The 21,636-nt window shown below is 42.5% G+C and overlaps 1 protein-coding gene across 3 annotated transcripts in view; it reads left to right on the top strand.

The window, feature by feature from the left end:
- Positions 1–1,033: 1,033 nt before the first annotated feature.
- The window catches only part of IQGAP2 (IQ motif containing GTPase activating protein 2), a 127,570-nt gene continuing 106,967 nt past the window's right edge, over positions 1,034–21,636 (top strand). For all 3 annotated transcript variants that reach the window (XM_066339072.1, XM_066339071.1, XM_066339070.1), the window contains exon 1: positions 1,034–1,086. In XM_066339072.1, coding sequence (XP_066195169.1) covers positions 1,041–1,086 — 46 coding nt within the window. In that variant the 5' untranslated portion in view covers positions 1,034–1,040. The remainder of the gene's footprint in view (positions 1,087–21,636) is intronic.

The following is a 21,636-nucleotide window of genomic DNA, read 5'->3' as shown; positions in this document are numbered from 1 at the left end:
TTTTGGGTGGGTTTTTATTTGTTTAATTTTTTGTTGGGCCTCTGTTGTTTTGATTTGGGGGTTTTGTGAGGATTTTTGGGGGGTGTTTTTTTGCGGTTTTTTGGTAGGGTTTTTTGTTTAATTTTTTATTGTGGTGTTGTTTCGGTTTGGTTTCTTTGTGAGGATTTTTTTGTTTGGTTTTTTGGTGGTGGTTTTTTTTGGTGTTTTGGGGTTTTTTTTTTGTTTTGGGGGTTTTGGGGGGGTTGTGATTTTGATTTTTTTGTGTGTGTGTGCGTTTTTGGTGGTTTGTTTGTTTGGTTTTCTTTGGGTTTTAATTTTTTTTTTGGTTTTTTGGAGGGGGTTGGGGGCTTTTTTGGTGGTTTTTGATTTTTTTTTTTTTTGGTGGTTTGTTTGTTTGGGTTTTTTGGGGTTTTTTTAATTTTTTTTTTTTTTTTTTTTTTTTGTATTGGGTTTTTGGGGGGCCTTTTTTGGTGGCTTTGATTTTTTTGTGTGTGTGTTTTTTGGCGGTTTGTTCGGTTTTTTTGTGTTTTCGGGGGGGGGTGGAGTATTTAGCGCTTTTCTTGTGTGCGTGCGCGCGTGTCGTTTTGGTCGTGGGTTTGGTTCGTTGTTTCGCGCTTTTTTATTTTTTTTTAGGGTTTTTTTTTTAGGATGGGTTTTTTTTTAGTGTTTTTTTTTTTTAGGGTGTTTTTTTTTTAGGTGTTTTTTTTTAGTTTTTTTTTTTTTCGGGGGGCTTTTTTTTTTTAGGTTTTGTTTTATTTGTGGTTTTTTTTTTTTTTTTAGTTTTTTTTTGTTTTTTTTTTTTTAGTTTTTTTTAACCTCCTCTCTCACTTTCTTTCTCCCCCCCTCCTGTGTGGGTTTCTTTTTCTTTTCCTTTTTTCCCCTTTCCCCGTTCCCCGCCCTCTCCCGGCCCGGCCCCGCGGATCCTCCCCGGTGGCGGCGGCCGGGCTGGGCCCGGGGCGGGCGCGGCCGCAGCGAATCAGCGGGGCCCGGGACCGGCATAAGAAGGGCGGGCGGGGGCCGGCGCCGTCCCTCCCGGCAGGATGCACCATGAGGAGCTGGCGTCCCTGCAGCGGCCCCGCTACGGCTGTGAGTGCGGTCCTTGGGGCGGGGGGGGAAGCGCTTCGGGAACTTCCCTTAGATTATTTTTCTTTTTTTTTTTTTTTTTTTCGTCTTTTTCTTCTTTTTTTTTTGTTGTTGGTGGTGGTGTTCCGCTGCCTTGCTGCTTTCTCTCGGTTTAATGCTGAAAAGAGAGAGTTGGAGGAGGAATCAAGCCCGCCCAGCAGACTCGGCGGCAGCGCGCAGAGCGCTCCGGCTCCTTTTAGGTTAAGCTCGCAGCCGGCTCCGGCTGGGTTTTGAGCAGGCTTTCACTGGGCGCCGCGTTTTGTTCTGTAACTTTGTGAATGGATTGTGGCTGTAATTCCGCGCTGCAGCTCGAGCGTTTTAGACCAGAGGTCGAGCTCCGGGTTTTAGCGTTGTAACTTGGTGTTGCAGGTACGGGTTTGTGTTGTAACCTTGTAACTTGAGTTATGGCTGTAGTTTCAGGTTGTAACTTGGTAACCTTTGGATTATCACTTCGGAATTTCGGATTATAAAATTAAACCTTTGCTTTCTAGTTTTATAACTTTGTCTTAGACCTTTGCAACTCTTAAGTACTTGAGGATGGGGGGAGAGACTGTGCAGGTACGAGGCATCTCTTTTCAGAGATGGTGCATTTGCTCCGAAAAGTAGGTTTTAAGAAAATCCCCTGAAGCACCTTACCACCTCCTCCTCCTGCTGGTCTCTCCCGGCCGTGCTGGGATCCTGCACCTGCCCGTGCTTTTCCTGGCTCCTGTGGGGCAGAGCAGCGCAAGCCCATGGCCGTGTCATTCCTCCGAGAAATGCCTCTGATACTTCAGTCATTGCAAAATGGCAACACACAAATTATTTGCAAAGTTCGCGACAACCCTGGCATCCTGTGATCTGATGAGCAACTTCCCAGTTCTTATCGTAGTAGCTTTGTTTGAAACCGGTTTTGAAACCTCCTTTTAGAAAGAAACATAAAACTCCTTAAGAGTCTTAGGAGCCACCTTGATTTCACCGAGGGCAAGTAGAAAAAGTGGCGCTTGTCAGTGATACCTTCAGCTTGCAGAATGTTGTGGTCTTCTGGGCATTTCTCCATGTTGATGACAGATTCACCCTATTGATGTCCTCTGTTGGGGCAGTTTGTGCAACCTGCCTGTAGGTTATGAGATCCTTGGTGGATGAGATCCTTGTGAAAGTGTGTGTTCACTGGTTACGTAGTCTCAGTGCGTATTGTGTTAACAAAAGTGGCTATTTTGTGAAGTGAGCACAGCTGGCTTGTGCCATTGCATGTGTACTTGGGCAGTGTCCAGGTGTGCAGCATCGTGCTCCAGCCTCAGCCTGGACTCTGTCCACTTGCCTGAGTTGCAGAAATTGTTCTATGCCCATAAGGACTCCAGCAGCAGGAGCTTCTCTGTGTAGATCTGGCCTGGCTGGTCTCAGAATATGTGAGTCTGGACAGGTGAAAGTCAGTCTGTCATGACTTCTGATATAGCCAAAGATTAGGCTTTGGCTTAAAGCAAAGGGCTCATCCTTTGAGTCTTGTTCCTGCCTGGGCGCTGAGGGTGAATTACCTTATTGCCAGAGCTGCACAGAGTATTTTAAGGACTGTAGGCCTCAATTATTATGGGAAAGAATGACCATGCTAAGGATGCTAAATATAGTTTTGAGGATACAGTCTATCCTCTCAGTGCTTATGCTTTGCTCTAGTAGTTTGAGAGCATTTTGTTCTGGTTACCATGGGGATGTTCTGAGTTGTAGCCACTCTTGGTGTCAGGTCTCCCTGCCCTAGGTGCACGAGTGGGTGAGACTACACTTGTCTTTTATGATGGTGCCTCCCCTCTGACCAGCAAGGTCTGCTTGCTCGGGATACACCAGTTTTTCAGTCCTTCCCTGAGTGAGAGGCTGTGGCTGCTGTGCCACACTGCATCCTTTAATTTTTGGAGTGCAATTTTTGTTGCAGGAACCTTTGAAGTTACATTCCTTTCAAGGGACCAGGCAAAGGCTCCTTAAGTATGCCAGATGGATGGCAATATTTTAAAAAAATACACCAAAAACTCCATGGAGACCTCCATACTTTAAAGAGCAAGCCATAGCCTTGTTGGTAGTGACAAGTGGAGGTGCATGTTTGGGATTTTTTTAGCATGTGTCTAGAGAAATACATATGCTTTATCTGCACTGCATTTGGCTGCCATTTTGAAAAGTGAAGAGACTCAACACCTTAAAAAATGGAAAAAGAAAAGGCTCCCTAACAAGAAAACTTACACTAGTGTTATCTGGGCACTTATGAAAGCCCGTCATAAACTGTAGGTTCCCTACATAACTAAAGCTTCACTTTGGATTTCTGACAAACAGTTCCCTTTGTTGAGAACACCACATCTATGCTGGATTTCCTAAGGAGTTAATAAGTTGTCCAAGCTAGGCTATCAAATTTCTAAGACCCCTTGCTTTAGTGACCTAAACTGTTTTAAACATTTAACTTGACTTGGACTTTTGACTTTGGCTTCAACCTCCTAGCAGAGTTTGTGTATTGCTCTGAAGAATGCTAGGATTTTACTATCATGATTTTCTGCCAGATCTTATATAAACTGGTGCATGGTTATAAGTAGCATTTCATTTTGATAACTAGAGAAGAAAGCATATGTAAATTTTGGATGCATTTTATAGACTGATGGATACCACTGGGGGAAAAGAAATCTCCCTGAATATAGGACTTAGTAGCACAGTGAGTAACTGGGAAGACATAGCCTGAACTTAAAAGTAGTTGTACATTACAAGCTTTGCTGACATTGCAACACAAAGAACATCTAGGAGAAAAAATAATCTTAGAGCTGATCATTTCCATATTTAAAGTAAGGAAATAGATGAATGAAATCAAAGCAGCCCCTTTCTGGGTTGGTGCTAGCTCAAGATGAGCATGGTCCATGGGAGAATCAGAGCTCAGAGCAGATTCCCAGAGCCTTTCCTTGGTCTATTAGGGTGAAAGTTTTGTGGCTTCCTGGACCACTTGCTGAAAGGTGCCTCCAACTCTGCTTGCTGTTAATAGCTTAAAAGAGATGCAGAAGAGATTTCTGTTGGTGCTCCACTGAGCCCTTCAGACAGATATTTATCTCCAGTACCAGTTCAAGTGAGAACATAAAATTACAAGGAAGCAAGCTTATACCACCGAAACTGTGTTAACAGGCCCACTGCAACTGAATTTATGTGGTGGTTTCCAATCTGGCTACAGCTGTTGCCTGGTTTATTTCTCAATCCCAGCACATTCAGAACCAGAGGTTCACAAAACTACAGAGAATTGGGATTTAGATTACAACTAGAGGTGTGAGCCACTTTTAAAACAAAAATTCTTGGTGCTGTGGAAGATTATGAAGACAAAAAAGTACTCTCAGATGTGCCTCACAAATTAAACACAAAGTTCTGAACACGGGAAGATGGCAAATCAGGCAGTGGTGTATCTCTGAGAGTGCTCATTTCCTGATGCTCTCAGCTCCTTTCATAGCTAGTTTTCCCTGAAATCTGTGTGCGGAAACAAATGTTTAAGTTTCTGTGAACTGTCAGAATGGCCTCACTGCACTTCCAGGAATGTAGTGAAGCTGCAGAGAGTAAGGCTGTGAGTGGCTGGATTTGAAAAGGGTTTTAGGCATTAACATGCTCATTGTAGCCGAATTAATATATGCCCTGGGTCCCTGTCTATGGAGCTAGGTGCTCCAACATCAGCAGATGCTTCTGTTGGAGACACGGATAAACCTTCACCTCTGCTGCTGAGGCTAGAAAGAAAATTTCACTGGGCATGGATGATGGGTTTACACAGGGGAAAACAGACTTGGGTATCCAGTGATACGGGCGTTGCTTTTACATCTGGTGCTGGCTCCCAGAACTGCTACTGTTTGGCACTAGAATTTGGAGATGAGACATATGAGCAGCACGAAGCTTCATGAGGGAGTGCTGCTCTGCCTGTGGAGACAGGCAGGGCAAACCTTAGTGAAACAGAGCCTACGCCTCTCTATGAAACTGCACCTAGCTTCTTTGCTCAGCAGGATGTGGAAGTTTGCAAACCAGTGGTTTTCAAAAAGCTTTTAACATAAAAAAAACCCTATAAATTTGTCTGCATGTCTAGTAAGTGCAGGGAAACAAATGGCTGTTTTTCAGTTTAAAAAGGGGGAAATGCCTTTTGGTAAAAGTTCCATAGGATTTTCCTAAGTGAAAACAGATGGAATTTTGGTGGGCTTTTTGTAAAGTTTTTTGAAACTTAAAGAAAAAAAAAGAAAAAAAAGTTTTGCTGTGTCCTATGCATATGTATTCTTCTGGGTGTATGCTTTCTTGTAGTGCCTGTGACTTCTGACAACACTTTTCTCCTTTTTTATTGATGGGTGTTATTTGGCAACCAAATACACTGTTTATCTCTTCCACTCTTTTTGTGGGTTGCTAATAATTAAACTGCTGAATGAGAACTCAAAAGGTTTAACTGCTTTGTTTAACCAAGTGCACATAATTCACTTGGTAGGGGTGGTTCTCTGTGTGCTTTTTGTACAAAGCAGGTTCATCTCCCCTGAAGTCTGCTGGTAAAGAAAGGACTGAGCTGTGTTACAGCATGCTTAAAGCTACTTGAATGCTGTTGAAACAGGAAATATTAATATTGCTCTGGAAACAGGATTTATAGCATGTGTGAGTGTGCTGCATCAAGTCCGATACTTGAGGCAGGGAATAGGAACCATGCAGATTTTTGGCTCCCCTCTTCTCTTAAGTGGGGTTTCAGTTACATTTCAGTTACATTTTTCTAGCTCAAAGTTTGCTTTATATTGTTGCTGATTCAAGCTGACTATGTTTTACTAGGAATAATCTGCATGTAAGACAGAAAAAAAAAATAAGAAAAAAAAAAAAAAGAAAAGAAAAAAGAAAGAAAAAGGCCTGTCAGTGACAGGCAGGACTGGTGGGTCATATTTCAGTGTGATGATAAGCAAGTGTGCTCTCCTGTGCTTGCTCCTTGCAGGAAATGATTAACCTGCTGTGTTTGCTTCACTTGCTCAGGCTGTTTCGTTGTTGTTTTGGAACAGGTATCCTTGAACCACTGCATGCTGTGGAGTGAAAGTGCAGGTGCTGGACAGGGCAGGAGCTGTGCCCACGCTGTCCTGGGGACCATGGCTGGAGGGGCAGGGTGCCCCCATCCCGGGGAGGGATGCCTGCTGTTCACACTTCGTTTGCTGATCCTTGATAAGACAGGCTGGTACAAGAGCTGTGTCATGCACAGCCCGTTCATGGGTCAGCACTTCCTGCACCTTGGCTCTTGGTGTTCACCTTCAGAAAACAGCCGTGTCCCCTTCAGAGTGGTGCCAGCTGGGCTTTGGAGAGGTTTGCTGAGCACAGACTGCCTTCTTTTCCCTGCTGGGAGGAGAAGGGGGCTGTTGAGTGTCTGACACAAGGACAGGACTGTGCTGTAGGCCAACAGGTTGCTCTGGCTCTACTCCAGCTGAGCTTTTGAATTTGCTGTGGCACAGGACAGGAGTGCCCTGGCCCTGGTGATGAAGTGCCTGCAGTGCATTGTCTAGTGGCCAACAGCCTTGGTAAGGTGGCAGGAGAAGGAGGGAATGGGATACTGAACCAGATGGTGTTCCTATAAATTCTGCACAGTGAAATGTTTAGCTTCTTTTGAAATATATAAGCAAATAAACAGCCATTAAGAACCTGTGCTGGTGGCCGAGTTCAGTGTGAAATTACTGATTCATTCAAATGAATATGCAAGAAGTACTTATCCAGAGGGATTGTGTCAGTTCTTTGTTATCACTTATTGCTCAAGCTGAGGTTGTCCAGCTATAAATTCTTCAGGAATCAGATTTAAGGAGCACTTCAGAGCTCTGACTCACAGCAGCTGGCAAACTGCTGCTAGCCCATAAAGACTTTCTGCCTCCAGGTGTGGTCCTGCCCTGTCTGCCAGGCAGGCTCCAAAGCTGTTAGAAACTTCTGTCCTCATCTCAGGTGCCTATCTTGGCCTGCTGCATCTAGCAGGCTTCTGCTAAAGTGAGTGATGAAGGCTGTGGTCTCTGCCAGCCCTCTCTTGTGGACTCTGACCTGCTTCTTTGAAAGTGCAGTAAAACTTTGGCATAATCTAGGAAGGTGTTTAAAACAACTCTTCCCAGGCTTCAAAGTGTGTGGAGGAATTTGTAGTCATGCATGCTATCAATCCTCGACTGTCTATTCCTCCTGAAATGAATAATAACCTTCTTCATTTTTGCTTGATTTATAAATCTGCTCTCTAAACTGATTGTATTTGTGGGATTGGAACCTCCTTTTCTGGGAGGAGAGTATAGATTAATCCAGAGACAGCTGGAATGGGAATTGCCCAGACTCTGTACAGAAATGTGTTTTATAAAGGCAACTGGTTTTCCACAGGGTTTTACAGTCAAACTTTGGACCAGCAAATGTTTCACTTGTGTTTTAAGGGTGTTGTTTCAAAAATGTTTTGAGGAATCATAGATGAGTACTGGAGCTACCTGTACCTTATACTCTGCCTGAAGTATTAGAAACATGGCAAATAACCCTTGAACTAATCAAGGACACAGATTTTTTTAAAACATGATGCTATGTTTAGGGTCAACATCATTGATAAGATGTTGTTTTTAGCTGGTGTTGTTTGCACTGGGATCCCATCCCCTGCTATGCTGCTGACTGCTGCAACTGGTGAGGTTTCAGCAGCCTGAACTTGTCTTCAGCTGCTCTGTCATGCTGCTGAAGACAACCTCACCTCTTGCCAGCACGAATACCCAATCTGTTAGGAAGCTAATCTCTCCTGGCAGAGCTGATTTGCATTGCTGGATTTGCACTCACCTCTGGTCTGTGCAGAGGGTGACTGCAGGTTTCAGAGCTTCACTTGCTGGCTGAGGCAGGGGACTTTCTGGCCAGGTGGGATTGTGGTAGCCAGAATTTAGTGGTGTTAAAATTGCTCTGGAACCTCACCCTGAAATTGTGGTTTTGGAGTGTGCTTTCAGTCAAGCCTGCTGCTGGAAGAAGTGACTTTGACTCCTTCTATGGAATTATTTTTGGCTGGATTAGGTCCCTAGCCTGGTTTGCAGCATAAGCCTGTGGGCAGGTCTGGCGCCACGATGGAGCAGCTGGAACAAGGGATGAGCTCCAGTACCTGGAAGAATGGCAGATCAGGTTAAAATTGTGCTACTACTGCACAGAGAGGTCCGGAAAGTGTGCACGTGGTGGGCAGGAAAATGTGCAAGCAGAACTCGAGGGTGGACTGGGGCACACAGGAAGGAGCATCTCTTGCATTGCCCTGGTGTCCCCAGCTGCCTCTGCTCTGGTGCTGCTGACACCTTTGTGCCCTGTCTGCCTGAAATGGCTGGGGCTGCTCTCAGCTTTCTGTTGCCCAGAAAGTCTTGAATTATAGAAATATTTTCGAGGTAATCTTGTATTTAGTGGTGTAATTTCACAAATCCGTGTCAGCAAAGGCATGGCAGTGTTTGCCAGGCCATGCTACAGTGGTAAGAAAATTTGAAGAGTTTGAGTTCTAGACTACTCAAGAAAGATAAATGGTTTTCTTTTACACAAAGTGAGATTCAAGGTCCTTTTTCAACCCTTTTTTTTTTTTTTTTTTTTTGTAGATGATAAAATTGCTCTTGACTTGTGTAGCCTCAAAACCATGGGGATGAGATGTAACTTGCAATGTGTGCTGCTTGTTTCTCAGATTTTTAGTTTTTTCAAGACCAGCCCAAACTCTAACTGGATGGTCTCTCTTCAGTGGTAAGCAGTTCTAAAATTCCATACCTTCTCAACACAGTATAGCAGAATAAATATCATCATGGGTGGATTGTGCTGTAAGTGAAAAGGAACTTGAAGGAGTCCTGGGTAGAGCAGGGATTATACTTAAAAAAATCTCAGGCAAAGATTTTACGGAGGAAAAATGTCAGCTGTTTTAAAAGGAGGCACACTGTTACACACGATTTCACTACATCTGAGCTAAGAAGTTGTTTTGAATACTGCTTTTCAGGCCACAGCAGAGCACAGATATCTTCACTGAGATTTAGTGGACACTGGAGAAGAACCAGCCTTGGCTGGGCATTCAAAGCTGCATGGCAGCTGATCATTGAAGGTAGATAGACAACTTACCTTCAAGGACTGGATGTGACTGCCTGCTAATTTATGTCACCTCTGATTATGGTAGTGATGGTGATGATTTTAACAAATGGGTTAAAATAGTTCAGAAAACGCACAGCTTTTTATCACTTGTAAAATCAGCCCCTTGTGCTTCAACGTGTATCTACTCACAAAAAATGAGAAGTAAGACCACATGGTTTTGCTGAAGATTACACAGATATGAGCTGTCCTAGAATAAAATGAATCAAATTTCTTAGTGCTGTGGTTAGTAACAGGCGAAATGGGGGCTGGTGTTTCCTATAACATTGAACCATGGCAATAACACTTAGTAGTTTCCTCTTTTTGGGGGGAAGGGAGTGGGGGGAGGTTTGTTTTGTTTTGTTTTTGCCACTTCTGAACAAAATCAAGTAGCTTCATAAATGCGTGCAGAAGTTTCTGATAAAAACAGAGGTGGATTTCTGTACTGCTTGTCTGTATTTTTTTTTTTCCTGCAACTGAGTGGGGAAGGTGCTGACTAGTTGTCTGCTTCTGTCCAGGCTGCAAATGCTGCCCATTGGCAGACCTATCCAGACTCCCCAAAAGGACAAAGAAATGGGTAGTTAAGAATTTTTGGTTCCTACAGCAGTGGTAGAATTTGTCTTCAACAGTTTCTTGGGCATGTTTCAGATGCAAATTTACATATGATCAAGGCTTTTAAATATAATTTCCTCAAGTTATAAAGTACAGATTTTTTTGAAAGTTGACCATTTGTACGAAAACTGTTACAAATTAAGTAGAAGGTATTCCATGTGTGTTCCTTTATTGTGGAGGCCAGGAGGAGGAGGAATACTTGTGATGAACAAAACTTGTTATGGCAGTGGGTCTACACAGAAATGGTTACCATACAGGACAGGAATGGTAAAATCTCACGTGGGCATGGTACTGCTGATGGACTATCCGTCTTTTCACTCTGCTCCACTCCCTCTAGCAGCAGTAAATGCCTCATTATTAGGAAGCTGTCCATAGAATGTGAGTTGGAAACCAGCGCAAAACTTGGAAGAACTGTTACAAGCTGAGCAAAAGTCTTGATTTTTTGTGAAGAAGAAAGGGAACAAACTGCAGCTATACAAAAGATTACAAAATTCTGCGCCCAGCCCTTATGCGTGCAATTTTCTTTTTTTGGTTAGAGACTTCAAAAATTGCAAACACGTGACTTAGTTTGGTGTTAAGTTTATGTATATTGCTTGTACTGTTGTTGCCATAACAGTGATTGAGTGCTAGTTATGCTTCCCTTTTTTTGGTGGTCTTAATATTGCTGTTTCAAGCAAAATACTTGGTTTGGGATGTTTACATAATACTTCTGATATGCTCCTGATATTTTTTGCACAATTAATATTTAGCATTGTCACTGTGATATTCTGATTAGAGAAAATGTGCTCAAGGTGTTGAGGAGGCTGTTCCAAAGGAATTACTCTGGGTTATAAGGTAGACATAAGCAAAAAGCATCTTGAATAAATTAATTTTTCTGGTTATGGACAAATTTCCTCTCAGGTTAGAGGAAATTTAGTAGAACAAATACTAATTCTCAGAAACTTATGACTGCATGGTTTGGGTAAAAAATTATCTTTTGGGTGCAGCTGTCATAGACTTGTCCTGGAAATGAAAGTACTTGGTTTATTGATAAGTCAGGAGCAACATCTTGTTCACTCTGTATCTGATTTTGCAGTGATCTATGCAATGGCAGATGTGTCATTGTCACTCAGAACAGCTTCGTGTTTCAGTAAATATGTACTGACTTAAAAGGTCAAGATCTGTCTGCTCTTTTCAAACCTTGCTCAAAGGTCTGTTTAGTCAAGGCTCAAACATTTTGTGATCTTGTTCTCTCTCGTGGTTCTACCTCCTGATGAAGGAAAAATTAATTCATATTACTGGATATGTGTGCAGATGAGAAATAAAGGTCAGGGCTGTCCAGAAGCTTCATGGGCAAGTGCCCTGTAAGCAGTGCCTGCCTGCCTGTGCAGCGTGCTCCTGAAGTGACCTACAAGGGAATTCTGGCAGGAGGTTACCCTGGAGCCAGCACTATCAGCTCCAGTACTTTGCAAACACTTATTGCACAGTGAAGGCAGCCAAGCAAGCCTCAAGTGATAACTGAGGTCACTGCTGGCCTGGCACTGCCCCTGAACTGAGTACCTGCACAGGTACACTGCACCTGCCTTCTTCTTGTAAGGATTTCTCATCTCACCCATGAAGCAGGAGCAAAGAAGGTGGATCTCCATCCACTGTGCCTTTCTGCCTCTGTGTGCACCAGCAAAGTCAACAAAGCTAAGAGATTTTGGAATGAGATTCCAGCTTGTGAGCCTGATGTTGTGCCTCCTCCACCCTTTGTTTTGTGGTTCCTGCTTGTGCTGAGCCATATCAGCTGCAGAAACAACTACTGAATGCACAGCAGTTTTGGGACTTGTTCAACAAGCAGCTCAGCTGACTTCTCAGGGGAGCCAGGAATGCTGGAGGGAGGGCAGGAACTGCCATGGCTCTGTTCTTCTCTGCCTCTGGGTCCTGCTCATCACCTAAACTTACCATATCTATATATAAGTATTATGCAACATACATAATTTCATTATGTTCTTGTGAATTTGAAGCCAGTTTTGTATTTAAACCACTCAATCTCGTTGCCTGGGTCCGTAGCTGCAGCTAAATTTTCAGTTCTATTATCTCTAATGTACAAGTCTTCTTCTCACCACAAAGATTAAAAAAAACACCACCCTTGAAACCACAAAAAACCCAACCAAAAAAAATTTTCATTTTGCCTATAAGTCAAATACTTTGAATTACAGACTTTCAAGATATTGGACTGTAATAATTATTTGGGAATGAAAATCCAGGCAGACAGAGACAGATGTGCTCTTGCAGTTTATCTCCTGGTGTATTCACATGCTTATATTTGTGTCTTGAAGGAAAAATGTGCTGCAACGTTTCAGGTGTTTTCTGGAGCTCCTTTCAGAATGTGGAAAAAGTGAGCAGATGGTTTATTCAGACCTTGGTAGAAGGATCCTGCAACAGACTGGCTGTGAAAGAACCAGGAGATGATGAATTGTCAAAAGAAGAATAAAGACCAGATGTCAAGGCTGAGGGTTTCTACACAGCAGTCTTTCTCATGGTGATTTCCAATTTATTCAGTGATTAAGTGGTGCTCTTGCTCTATGGCTTTTCCTAGACAGGTGTTTCAGTCCTCTGGAGTGTCATGGCTCAGACCAAGACTCCTACAGCTCTACAGTCTGAGTTACTCAGTGACCCAGACACAGCTTTCTCTGCAGATTCTCTTTTATTCCACATTTTCTGCCTGTCGTCCTTCTTTTCTGTTCTTTAAGCTACACCTTACCACATTTCTTTCAGTTGGTTACTGTACTGAGTTTGGTGATGGGAAGCTTTTTGATTTCAGCTCTCCAATGATTTGAACATATTGAATCCATTTGGTAATTCTTCCCCCCCCAAACTTCTTTCAGGAGGTCTGAGTTGCTCATTCCTTCCCCTCTCTTTCACTTCCCTTGCCTCTGTTCTTTTCTTCCTCTTTTCTTGCATTCAAGTGCAGCCTTCTCTAACTAGCCCCTGGGTAGTACAGGTATGCTACAAATGTATTTATGAATCACTGTTCTGGCCTCAAGCTGTAATGCAGATCAGGTTTTTTTTTTGCATTTTCAAGACTAAAACAGAAATTGAACAAGGTCCTGACTTAGCCAGTAAACCTGTGCAGCACTTGCAGGGCATTATCTTAATTACCTATTGTTTAAACGGCTATCTATCATTGAATTTCTGCCTAGAAGTAACAACAGAAGCAGAAAACCTTTGTGTTATGCTCTCCATTGTGAACTTCGAGTAGTTTGCCTTCGGTGAAGCATCAGTAGCTCTTGTCAAAAACGCCTACCTTCCTCAGTCGCTGGGGTCCCTCTTTGCCACGGTAAGCCTTGTGCTTTACTCTGGCCCTGTGTGTTGGCTGAGGTGTCTTAAACAGCACAATTAGGGTGATCTGACTGCTTCTAAGCCGGAGGTTTTGCTATGCAAATAGCCGAGAGGAGTGCCACAGAGGTGTGGGCAGCAGTGTGTGAGCACAGGGCGGGCAGACAAGCCTGAATTTGGATCTCCCAGTGCCGCAGCAGTGAGTTCTGTCTGTGCCCTGCCCTTTCTACTGATGGTCTCCAGCCCCACTTTCCTGTTCCTCCACTCGGCTTCTGCAGTGGCTTTCTGCCCTGCCACCACTGCTGATGGGTGGGGTTGTGGCAGTGCTGCGGTGTGATTACACACAATGAAAGTTACCTTTGGGGCTCTGCAGAAGGCTGCAGGCGCAGTCACCTTTCCTGTTAACTTGCGACTCTTTATTCCAACTGCAAGCATAGGGATGAATACCTTTTGGATTAGCTGCCTTTTATTTTATTTTATCTTTTTTTTTTTAAATTATCATCACAGTATTCTAGTGTCCACAAGTTACTCGTCCTTTTATGTAGGTATGTGTATATGTTTGACTTATTAATATATGTGCAATTCTCTTCAGAGAAAAATTAAATAAAAACTGCCTAATACTAGAAAAATATTTGATGGCATTTTTAAGCAAAAGACTTGCATTTGTCTTCTGACTATGTCTAATTACAGGGTTGATACCTGGCACATTATAGACACTAGCATTTTTCTGTCTTTCATAGTGCATTTTACTAGCCTGGCAAGATTAAACTGTCTTTCTCATTATTTTGTTTACAGTCTGCTTGTGTTAAGTTGAATTGAGGTCACAGTAGGTAAAATGTAAGGAAATTGAATCCATATGGTAAAATTTGGCTTCTTTTATTTAGGATTTTAATGTATATTACTAATATAAAGCCAACAGGTTAAAGTAACTACAGTGAAATGAACAAAGCAGAAGATAAATGTGTCAAAACACATAGAATTCAAATTATGAATTCTTTATTTAAGAAAATAGCAAATGGATAAAGGTGGCAAAGGAACCACCCTTTACTATTTTTTTTTCTCATGAACTAATCTCTGGAAAGCTTGTTCAAATGTGCATTGTGGTTTTGAATGCCTCAAGCATTAAAAAAATTATTTTTTTTTAGCCCACATGAAAAATGTAATTCTTGCTGTAAACCTGTGTTAATTAAATAAACCTTCCAACAAGAGGCAATACCAGTGTAACAATCTGAAAAGCTGACTTGAAGTTTGGCCATGCTAATGTATTTGGACTAAACATGAGGTGATAATATGGCCTGTAAGTAAAAGAAATAACTTGTAATTGGTGTTCGCTGCCTCTTCAGGCTACATCAGTCTGCTTCCTTAGACTTGTAACTCTTTTGGGAACCCAGACTAAGGGTTTATTAGTAAATAGTGAGTATGAGTAGAGTGTTTAAAAAAAAAAAAAAAGTGAGTGAAGAGAGCTAAGGTCAATTGTTTAAGTTCACCTAAAAGTTTAAGGTCATAGAAAGGAGATGGAGTTTTAATGGTGTTTTTTGAGCACCTGGATCTTGGGAAAAGGTGTTGTGGTTTGAACTGACTAGCTAGCTAAGTATGCAAAGATAAACAGTTACAATTTTATTGAGCAATTACACCAAGTATGCTGGAGACAGTGAGACCAGCAGTTAAATGCTGGTGGAAACGGTTGAGCAACACTTGCAGCTAAATGGAAATGGTTGGGTTTTCATCTGCTTCCTTCAAGTCCATTACTTTGTCTTCCAAACACACTGATCAATTATAATGAAGTTAAGATAAAATGAAACGTTATTTTTCTGCACAGAGTTAAATAGGTTTTCCTAGACCCTACTAGGAAAGAGATGTTGAGGCTTTAGTACCATCATACAGTAAGGTAATGTCAGAACTACTCAGCGTCTTCTAATATTTACCTCTACTGAAGTCTCATGTGATGGCGCTGTAGAAAGCTGGAGGTTTAAAAGCAGACTACAGGATGTGTATACCTATAAGCAGGAAATTGAATGTTGAACTTTCTGGCAGCACATGAAGTCACTTGCTCAATGCCAAAGCCATCTTGTGTCTGTGGTTAAACGAGACTTTTCCTAAACTTTGTGGGGATTGAAGTACCTTGGGACATGTCTGAGGAGCCCCACAGACTTTTGCCAGTGTCTGGCTGAAGTGAAGTGGTTTTGACACTTGGCTCCAGGAGCATGGAATGTGGTTGCTGTTGCATCACTGTTCCCTTGTATGACAGTCCCAAGGTCCACGTATTGCAATAGTGCTCAGAATCTGTAAATGGATGTGGCTGGCCTTGTGGTAGCAGACACACAAGATTGAAATAAGACCTTTACCAAGGAAATGGGAGCAGGAGGACTGGGGAAAGTAAATGCACAGGAACGAGGCTCTCTGGGAAAGCTCAGGGGAAAGACTGGTTTAGCAAACATTTTTAATTTTACATCTGGATGTTTTTTACTGGATGTCTGTGTTCAACACTCCCATGCTAATGGTGCCTGTTTGCTTTCCCTGTTTGTGCAGTGTCTGGCAGTGAGGTGCAGTCCAGAACAGTGGCCCTGGAGATCCTGATTGTCACACAACTTGTGAGAGAGGATAGTACCTATCTGCTGGCCAGAAGATGCATTTGTATTTCTGTTTGAAAATATGAACCTGCATGCTTTGGCAATGAAATAACTACATTAGGAGAGATATAGCCATTTTTAAGAGAGAGGGTAGTTCAATGTTGGAAACATTAAAAAAGTTACGTATTGAAGACCCCCATTCTTTAATTGAGTGTATTAGTCTACTCTGTCATCTGCTTTCCAAGTTCAAAGCTGTGGTAGGATGTTTTTGCTTGTAGCGTCTGCCTTTGTCTAGAGCCCATCCTTGGGCAAATGTTCAGGGAATGGACTGAATACCCCTAACTGGAGACGCAGAAAAAGGTTCAGGCCATCTGGTCTCATTGCTGTGAGACACATGCCTAGTTGCTTGCAATTATACTTTTTGACAGAAGAATTCTATAGAAAGCTGTTTTCATCAGAGCCACTTCTAGTGTAACAGTAGACCTGTAGGTACAAAACACCTTAATAGAACAGCTATAATAGGTGTTGGGTGCTCTAAAGCCATTTGTTATTAGTAGCCTGCCAAACTATCTCTGTTCACATAGTTATAGTTGACACACTTTCTTCTCCATATTTAATAAACCATTATAATAGATACCTGCAAGTTTATATTGGAGTGGAGGCTTGGTGGGGGGAACTCCATCTGCTCATAACTTTGAGAAATGTTTTTCTGGTATCTGTTCATGCATCTTTTCCCTGTATTTTGCAGCTTCCTGGTAGTGCTCAGACCCTGTGCTGCTGGGATGAGGACAGCTCAGGGAGCAGTGAGCCTGTGTCAGAACATTCCCAGCTCAAGCTGCTCCATGTACAGGGCTTGGCTGGTGCTGTGTTGGTGCAGTGGACAGCATATGAACTGCCAAACTAGGAGCAACCATGGAGCTGAACTGCTCAAGACAAGCATTCATAGGGTGCTGGGTACCTGAGAGTATGAATTTTACTACAAATAAAAAGAAGGCACAAAGGTGGATTTATTGGCTCTTTTAAACTAGGCCAAGACGATTATATGTTCTCACGTAACGTAAGGTTTCATGTCACTATGACCATCTAAAATGCAACTAGCTTGTTCTTGAAGCTACAGCACTGAATTGTGATGGCAAATGCTTAAAGTCCTCACAGTGCAGGGAGACATAAATAGGATGCTGCCCAGAGCCTGTTGTGCTGGGCTCAGCTGTCACTGGGACTGGCTATGGCCAGCAAACTGCCAGTCAGAAATTCTTGTGCAAGAAAGGCTCCCTGGCTTTTGTTTTTGTTACAGCACGGCTCTGTCGAGTACTTTTGACTGCACTAGTACTGGAAAGGGAGTATGAGCTTGGGAGGAGGAGGCAGGAAGGTGTGAGGGGGACAGAATTTGTGTACAGAATTTGCAGAACTTCCTGCCCATGGACTGAAGTGCTGCCTCTCCTTGCTTACTGTGTGGCTGGGACAGCAGACAGCTGAGACTGCCAAATGTGATTTAGCTAATGTTTTATTCAAACTCTCTAGTGAAAAACTTTTCTCCCAGCATTTTACAGTATTTTCTCCTATATCTCTTTCTTCCTCCCCCACCCCACCCCTGACTTTACAAATTCTATTACCGTAAGAGGATTTTGTTCTCTCCATTGTCTGTTCCGTCTTGTTCATTGAGCTTCCCTGTGGTGGTGCCAGAAGAGCTCTCCTCCTCATAGCTCACATCTTGCTTTCCATGGGAAAAAGTCTTTGGTGGCAGGAAATTGAGGGGGATTGGCCCTGGGAAATAAAAGCCTCTACTCCTTTCTTTGCCTTCCTTCAGTGTAAGGAGTCCTTTGGTATGTTTGTAGCAAATGCCTTATTAAAGGGTCTGCCTGCTGCTAGAAGCAGCCACATGCCATCCTTGAGCTGCTGCAGATAGTCAGGTGTGTGAGAGAAAATTCACGACCAGGAAGCTTAAATGCTGTTGTAGGGTTTTGCAGGGTTTTTTCTTCAGCTTCAGTTTTTCCAAGTTAACAAAAGCTCTTTGGTAAATGGCTATACTGGAATAACTTAAAGATTATGCTTCATGAAGTGTTTCATAAATTTGTGTTCAGAAATTGTAATAAATCTACTTTTCCTTGCATGGTCTTTTGTTACAGATGATAGAAGATTTATGTTTAGCACCATTTAAAGGTCTGATCTGTGGATTCATGGACTAATTTGCAAATTGTTTCAAGTCAATGTAAATTGTAAATGTAAAATCTCTTAGTCAATGTAAATTCAGATACAAACTACTGTGACCAGCAGGTCAAGGAAGGTGATTATTCCTGCTCCACTCCAGCCACATAGCAGCCCAAATGGAGTACTGCATCCAGCTCTGGGACCCAAGCATAAGAAGGATGCTGATCTGTTAAAATGGGTCCAGAGGAGAAGGCCACAAAAATGATCAGAAGGCTGAAACCTCACCCCTGTGGGAAAGACTGAGAAAATCAGGGTTGTTCTGCCTGAAGAAGAAAACATTCTGAGAGAATTTACTGTAGCCTACAAGATGGAGAGGCACACTTTATAAGGGCGTGTAGTGATAGGACAAGGGGGAATGACTTCAAACTGAAAGGGGATAGATTTTGATTAGATATTAGGAAGAAGTTCTCTACAGGTGATGAGGCACTGAAACAGTGATTAGATTTCCAGTAAAGTCAGTACCAATATAAATTATCTCTGTGATCTTGGGACCTCCAAAGTCCTTGTCATGGATGTAATATCAGGATGAAAGCTGAACTGGATGACTTTTATAGAGACAGTTCTGGTTTTTAAAATCCTTGTGTAACATGACTGCATCTCTGTGAACCCAAAGTTTTCATTCTGTTTCCGGATTCTGTGAGTAATGTCATGGTTCCAGTGTTTCTTGCACACCTGGGCTGAGTGCTTGTTTCAGTAACAATATTGCGTCTTCAGATGTGGTGGCTGTGTTTCCGAAAACTTGCTCAAATCCAGAAATTTGAAATGTTTTCATGTTGTCTACTAATGCTGAGTCTGACTTCAATAAATCCTGCAGGCTCCATGTTCACTGTAGGTACACGGAGCACCTTGGGTTGAATTGTCAGCTCTGTGGTCAGCAACTGGTGCAGCTCCAAGAATTTGCCAACAACTGGAGTGGCTATCTTGGATCAGGGCACATCAGAAAGTTTGTGCAATTCATAACCAGACCCCAAACATCAATTAGTCCTAGATACTGCCTACACAGGACAATTTTAGAATGAGAAGGGTGCATGTAAGTACAATGTGTCAGCGGATGGAAGATGGCCAAGTCTTCAATTTAGAAAAACTCCTTGATAAACTCTAACTTTCATGCAAAATATGTAGAATATACATACATAGGAAGCTGCTTGTAGAATATTATTTTGTTTCTGTTGTATCAATTTGTGGTAAGAATCAGAAAGTTGGTGCCAGAATACTGAGTACCAGAATAAATCTTTCACATGTGGCAATTAAAGTTTTAGATGTGTTCACTGTTCCATGTGTTTCATACACTCTTCCTTCAGTGTTTTTTTATGAAGAGGTGTCTATGAGTGAACTTGGTGTCTTAGCACATGTTTTGTCTACTGACTCTTAATAGGGTGTCAACATTTAAAATTAATTTAAATAGAGCTTTAAGGCTGGCATTTTTAATTAGTTTTTGTTGGTGGTCTGGATGAACTATTAACATGCTCTTTTCAGGGGAATATTTTAGATTTTTCCTCTCAATTTGAACTTAATTCACATAATTAATGAATTTAACCTTAAGATGATGTTTGGATGCCTTTTCTCCCCTCTGTATAGCTTTCATGTAGAGTGTGCCTTGTTCTGTGGCATTTGGATCTTCTCAACTGGAACATTTTGTGTCAGGAGCCTGCTTGTAGATGTCATCAGGTGAAGCCCAGGCCTGATTACTCTGCCACATAACACCCTTTATTGCAGCACTCTCTTCCTTTGTGAGCTGAGCATTATCGAAAAGTCACTGATATAGCAGAAATATGTTTATTCTTTCATCAGTCTTCCCAGTATTCTGACTAATACTCGCTCTGTTAAGCAGAAAGACTGAGCTTTCTGTCTCCAAACCAAACCTGTTTGTGTGTTGAACTTGGTGTGGCTGGCTTGATGGATGTTCTCAGGATGTTTGAAGAAAGATGTATACAGTGCTCTGGTCAAAGACTGACGCCCTTGCCAAAATATATTATTATAGACTAGACTTTAAGAACCCAAGTCTTCAAAGTAATTGCCTCTGCAGCTCAGTCCTGAGGCCACTTTTATCCTGCAGGTTGTCATTTCTGTTTCTGAAGTTGTGTCTGCAACCACTCTTGATGTGATAGCACAGTTGCTTTGAAGCCAGAATGTGCTGCAGGGTGAGTGTGTAATCAGACTTATTGGAAGCTGGTGTTGTAAGAGACTCCTCCCAGGATTAGCACTGTAGGTGTTGGCACTCCCTGAGTTCTGTATTCTCAGTGCTCAGATATCCAGCCCAGAAACTTTAGCTGCTTTGGCCCTGACAGGAAAGAAGTCTGATTTCCAACTTGTGAGCTGCTGATACCTTCTCTAGAAAGGAGCTGGATTTTGCACTTCCAGTGTCTACAAGTTACTTGTTTTTGAATCTTGCCCTTTCCTCTCATTGTTGCAGTGTTTGCTAAGCAGAACAACTATTACAGTTCCACAGTATCTGTTGGTGCCTTCATCCACTCTCTGGATCAATCTTTGCAAATATTTTAATGAGGAATTTGAGGCTGGCCAGGGCTGCATGATCTGGGATACCTTTGTTGGGGATGGAAGGCACCTATGGATGTGCACATCCAGGCCTAGATTTTAAAGCATTAGTGTTATTCAGGTTAATTCCTAGACTGCTACTTATCAAATGGGTCATGTGGTTTTCCTTCACCTGCCTTCAGACAAGCTGCCTGTTTTCTGATTTAGTTATGGCTGTGTTGAGTTGTCTTTGGAGGGCAGGAGTAAACAACTGTTTGACAGGTTATGAGGAACAGGGCATGGGAGTTGTCATGGAAGATGAAGGGCTTGGCCTGGTATTGGCTGTCCCACCTGAGCTGACAGGACAACAGCCAACTAGAACAATCTGCTGGGCTCTTCTGAGAGCACTTGTCTCCATTTATGAGCACTCATAGCTGGGAGAGCTCTTGAGAAGGGGTCCTTGATCTCGGTGTTGCAAACAATAAAACGATACATTACAATTCAGTGTGGTGGCTCATCAGTACTTTTACCTGGCTCTGGGAAGTCAGGAGCCCTCTGCAGTAGAGGAGGGATGTCATGGAGTGGGAGCAGCCTGTCTGGTTGTGCTGATGGTGGTGAGGCAAGAGCAGTACTAGAGCAGCCTCCATGGCCAGTTTGCCAGGCACAGTGTTTTACCATCTGCACACCATGTTTGCCTCCAAACTGTTTTGGTTCATGGCAGGTGATATCCTGATTACAGTATCTGAGAGCTCATTTTAGAGTGAGTCATGCTTATTGGAGCTACCAGACTTAAAAGAAACTCTGAGCAAGACATGTATTTGTTTGATGGCTGTACGAAACATCTGGGTAATTAGGAAGAGCAATCTTAAAAGCAAAGGATGAGAGATGAGAGATATCAGCTCCCATGTGGTCATTAAAACTTGAACTACAAAGCTTGAAGCAGCTATACAAGACCTTAACAAATGTGTGGTAGCATCAGTCCAAACTGTGAGTGAGTAGTGTGATTTCTTTCGTGTCCTCAGTAAAAAACTCATGTGAGAGAATTTCTCTGGGTGTTTTGGTTTGTTTTGTTGGTTTTGATGTACAGATTTCTAGGTATGCAAGTACTTGCAAAGCTGGGAGTCTTGCTGTTTTAAGTGCCTTACCAGAAAGTGTTTATCCACTACTTGAAGCGATTGTCAGGGAAAAGCTGAGAACTTGCTCGTGGCATGAACGAGTCTCTGTGGGAATGGAGCTAACAAAGAATGTCATGGTGCATTTCAGGAGGAGCAGGAGCTGTGGTTTTTTTAGTGAG

Source organism: Sylvia atricapilla, chromosome Z, assembly GCF_009819655.1.
Source record: "Sylvia atricapilla isolate bSylAtr1 chromosome Z, bSylAtr1.pri, whole genome shotgun sequence".
In the NCBI taxonomy this organism is placed as follows: domain Eukaryota; kingdom Metazoa; phylum Chordata; class Aves; order Passeriformes; family Sylviidae; genus Sylvia; species Sylvia atricapilla.
This window is presented reverse-complemented; position numbering and strand designations above follow the sequence as displayed.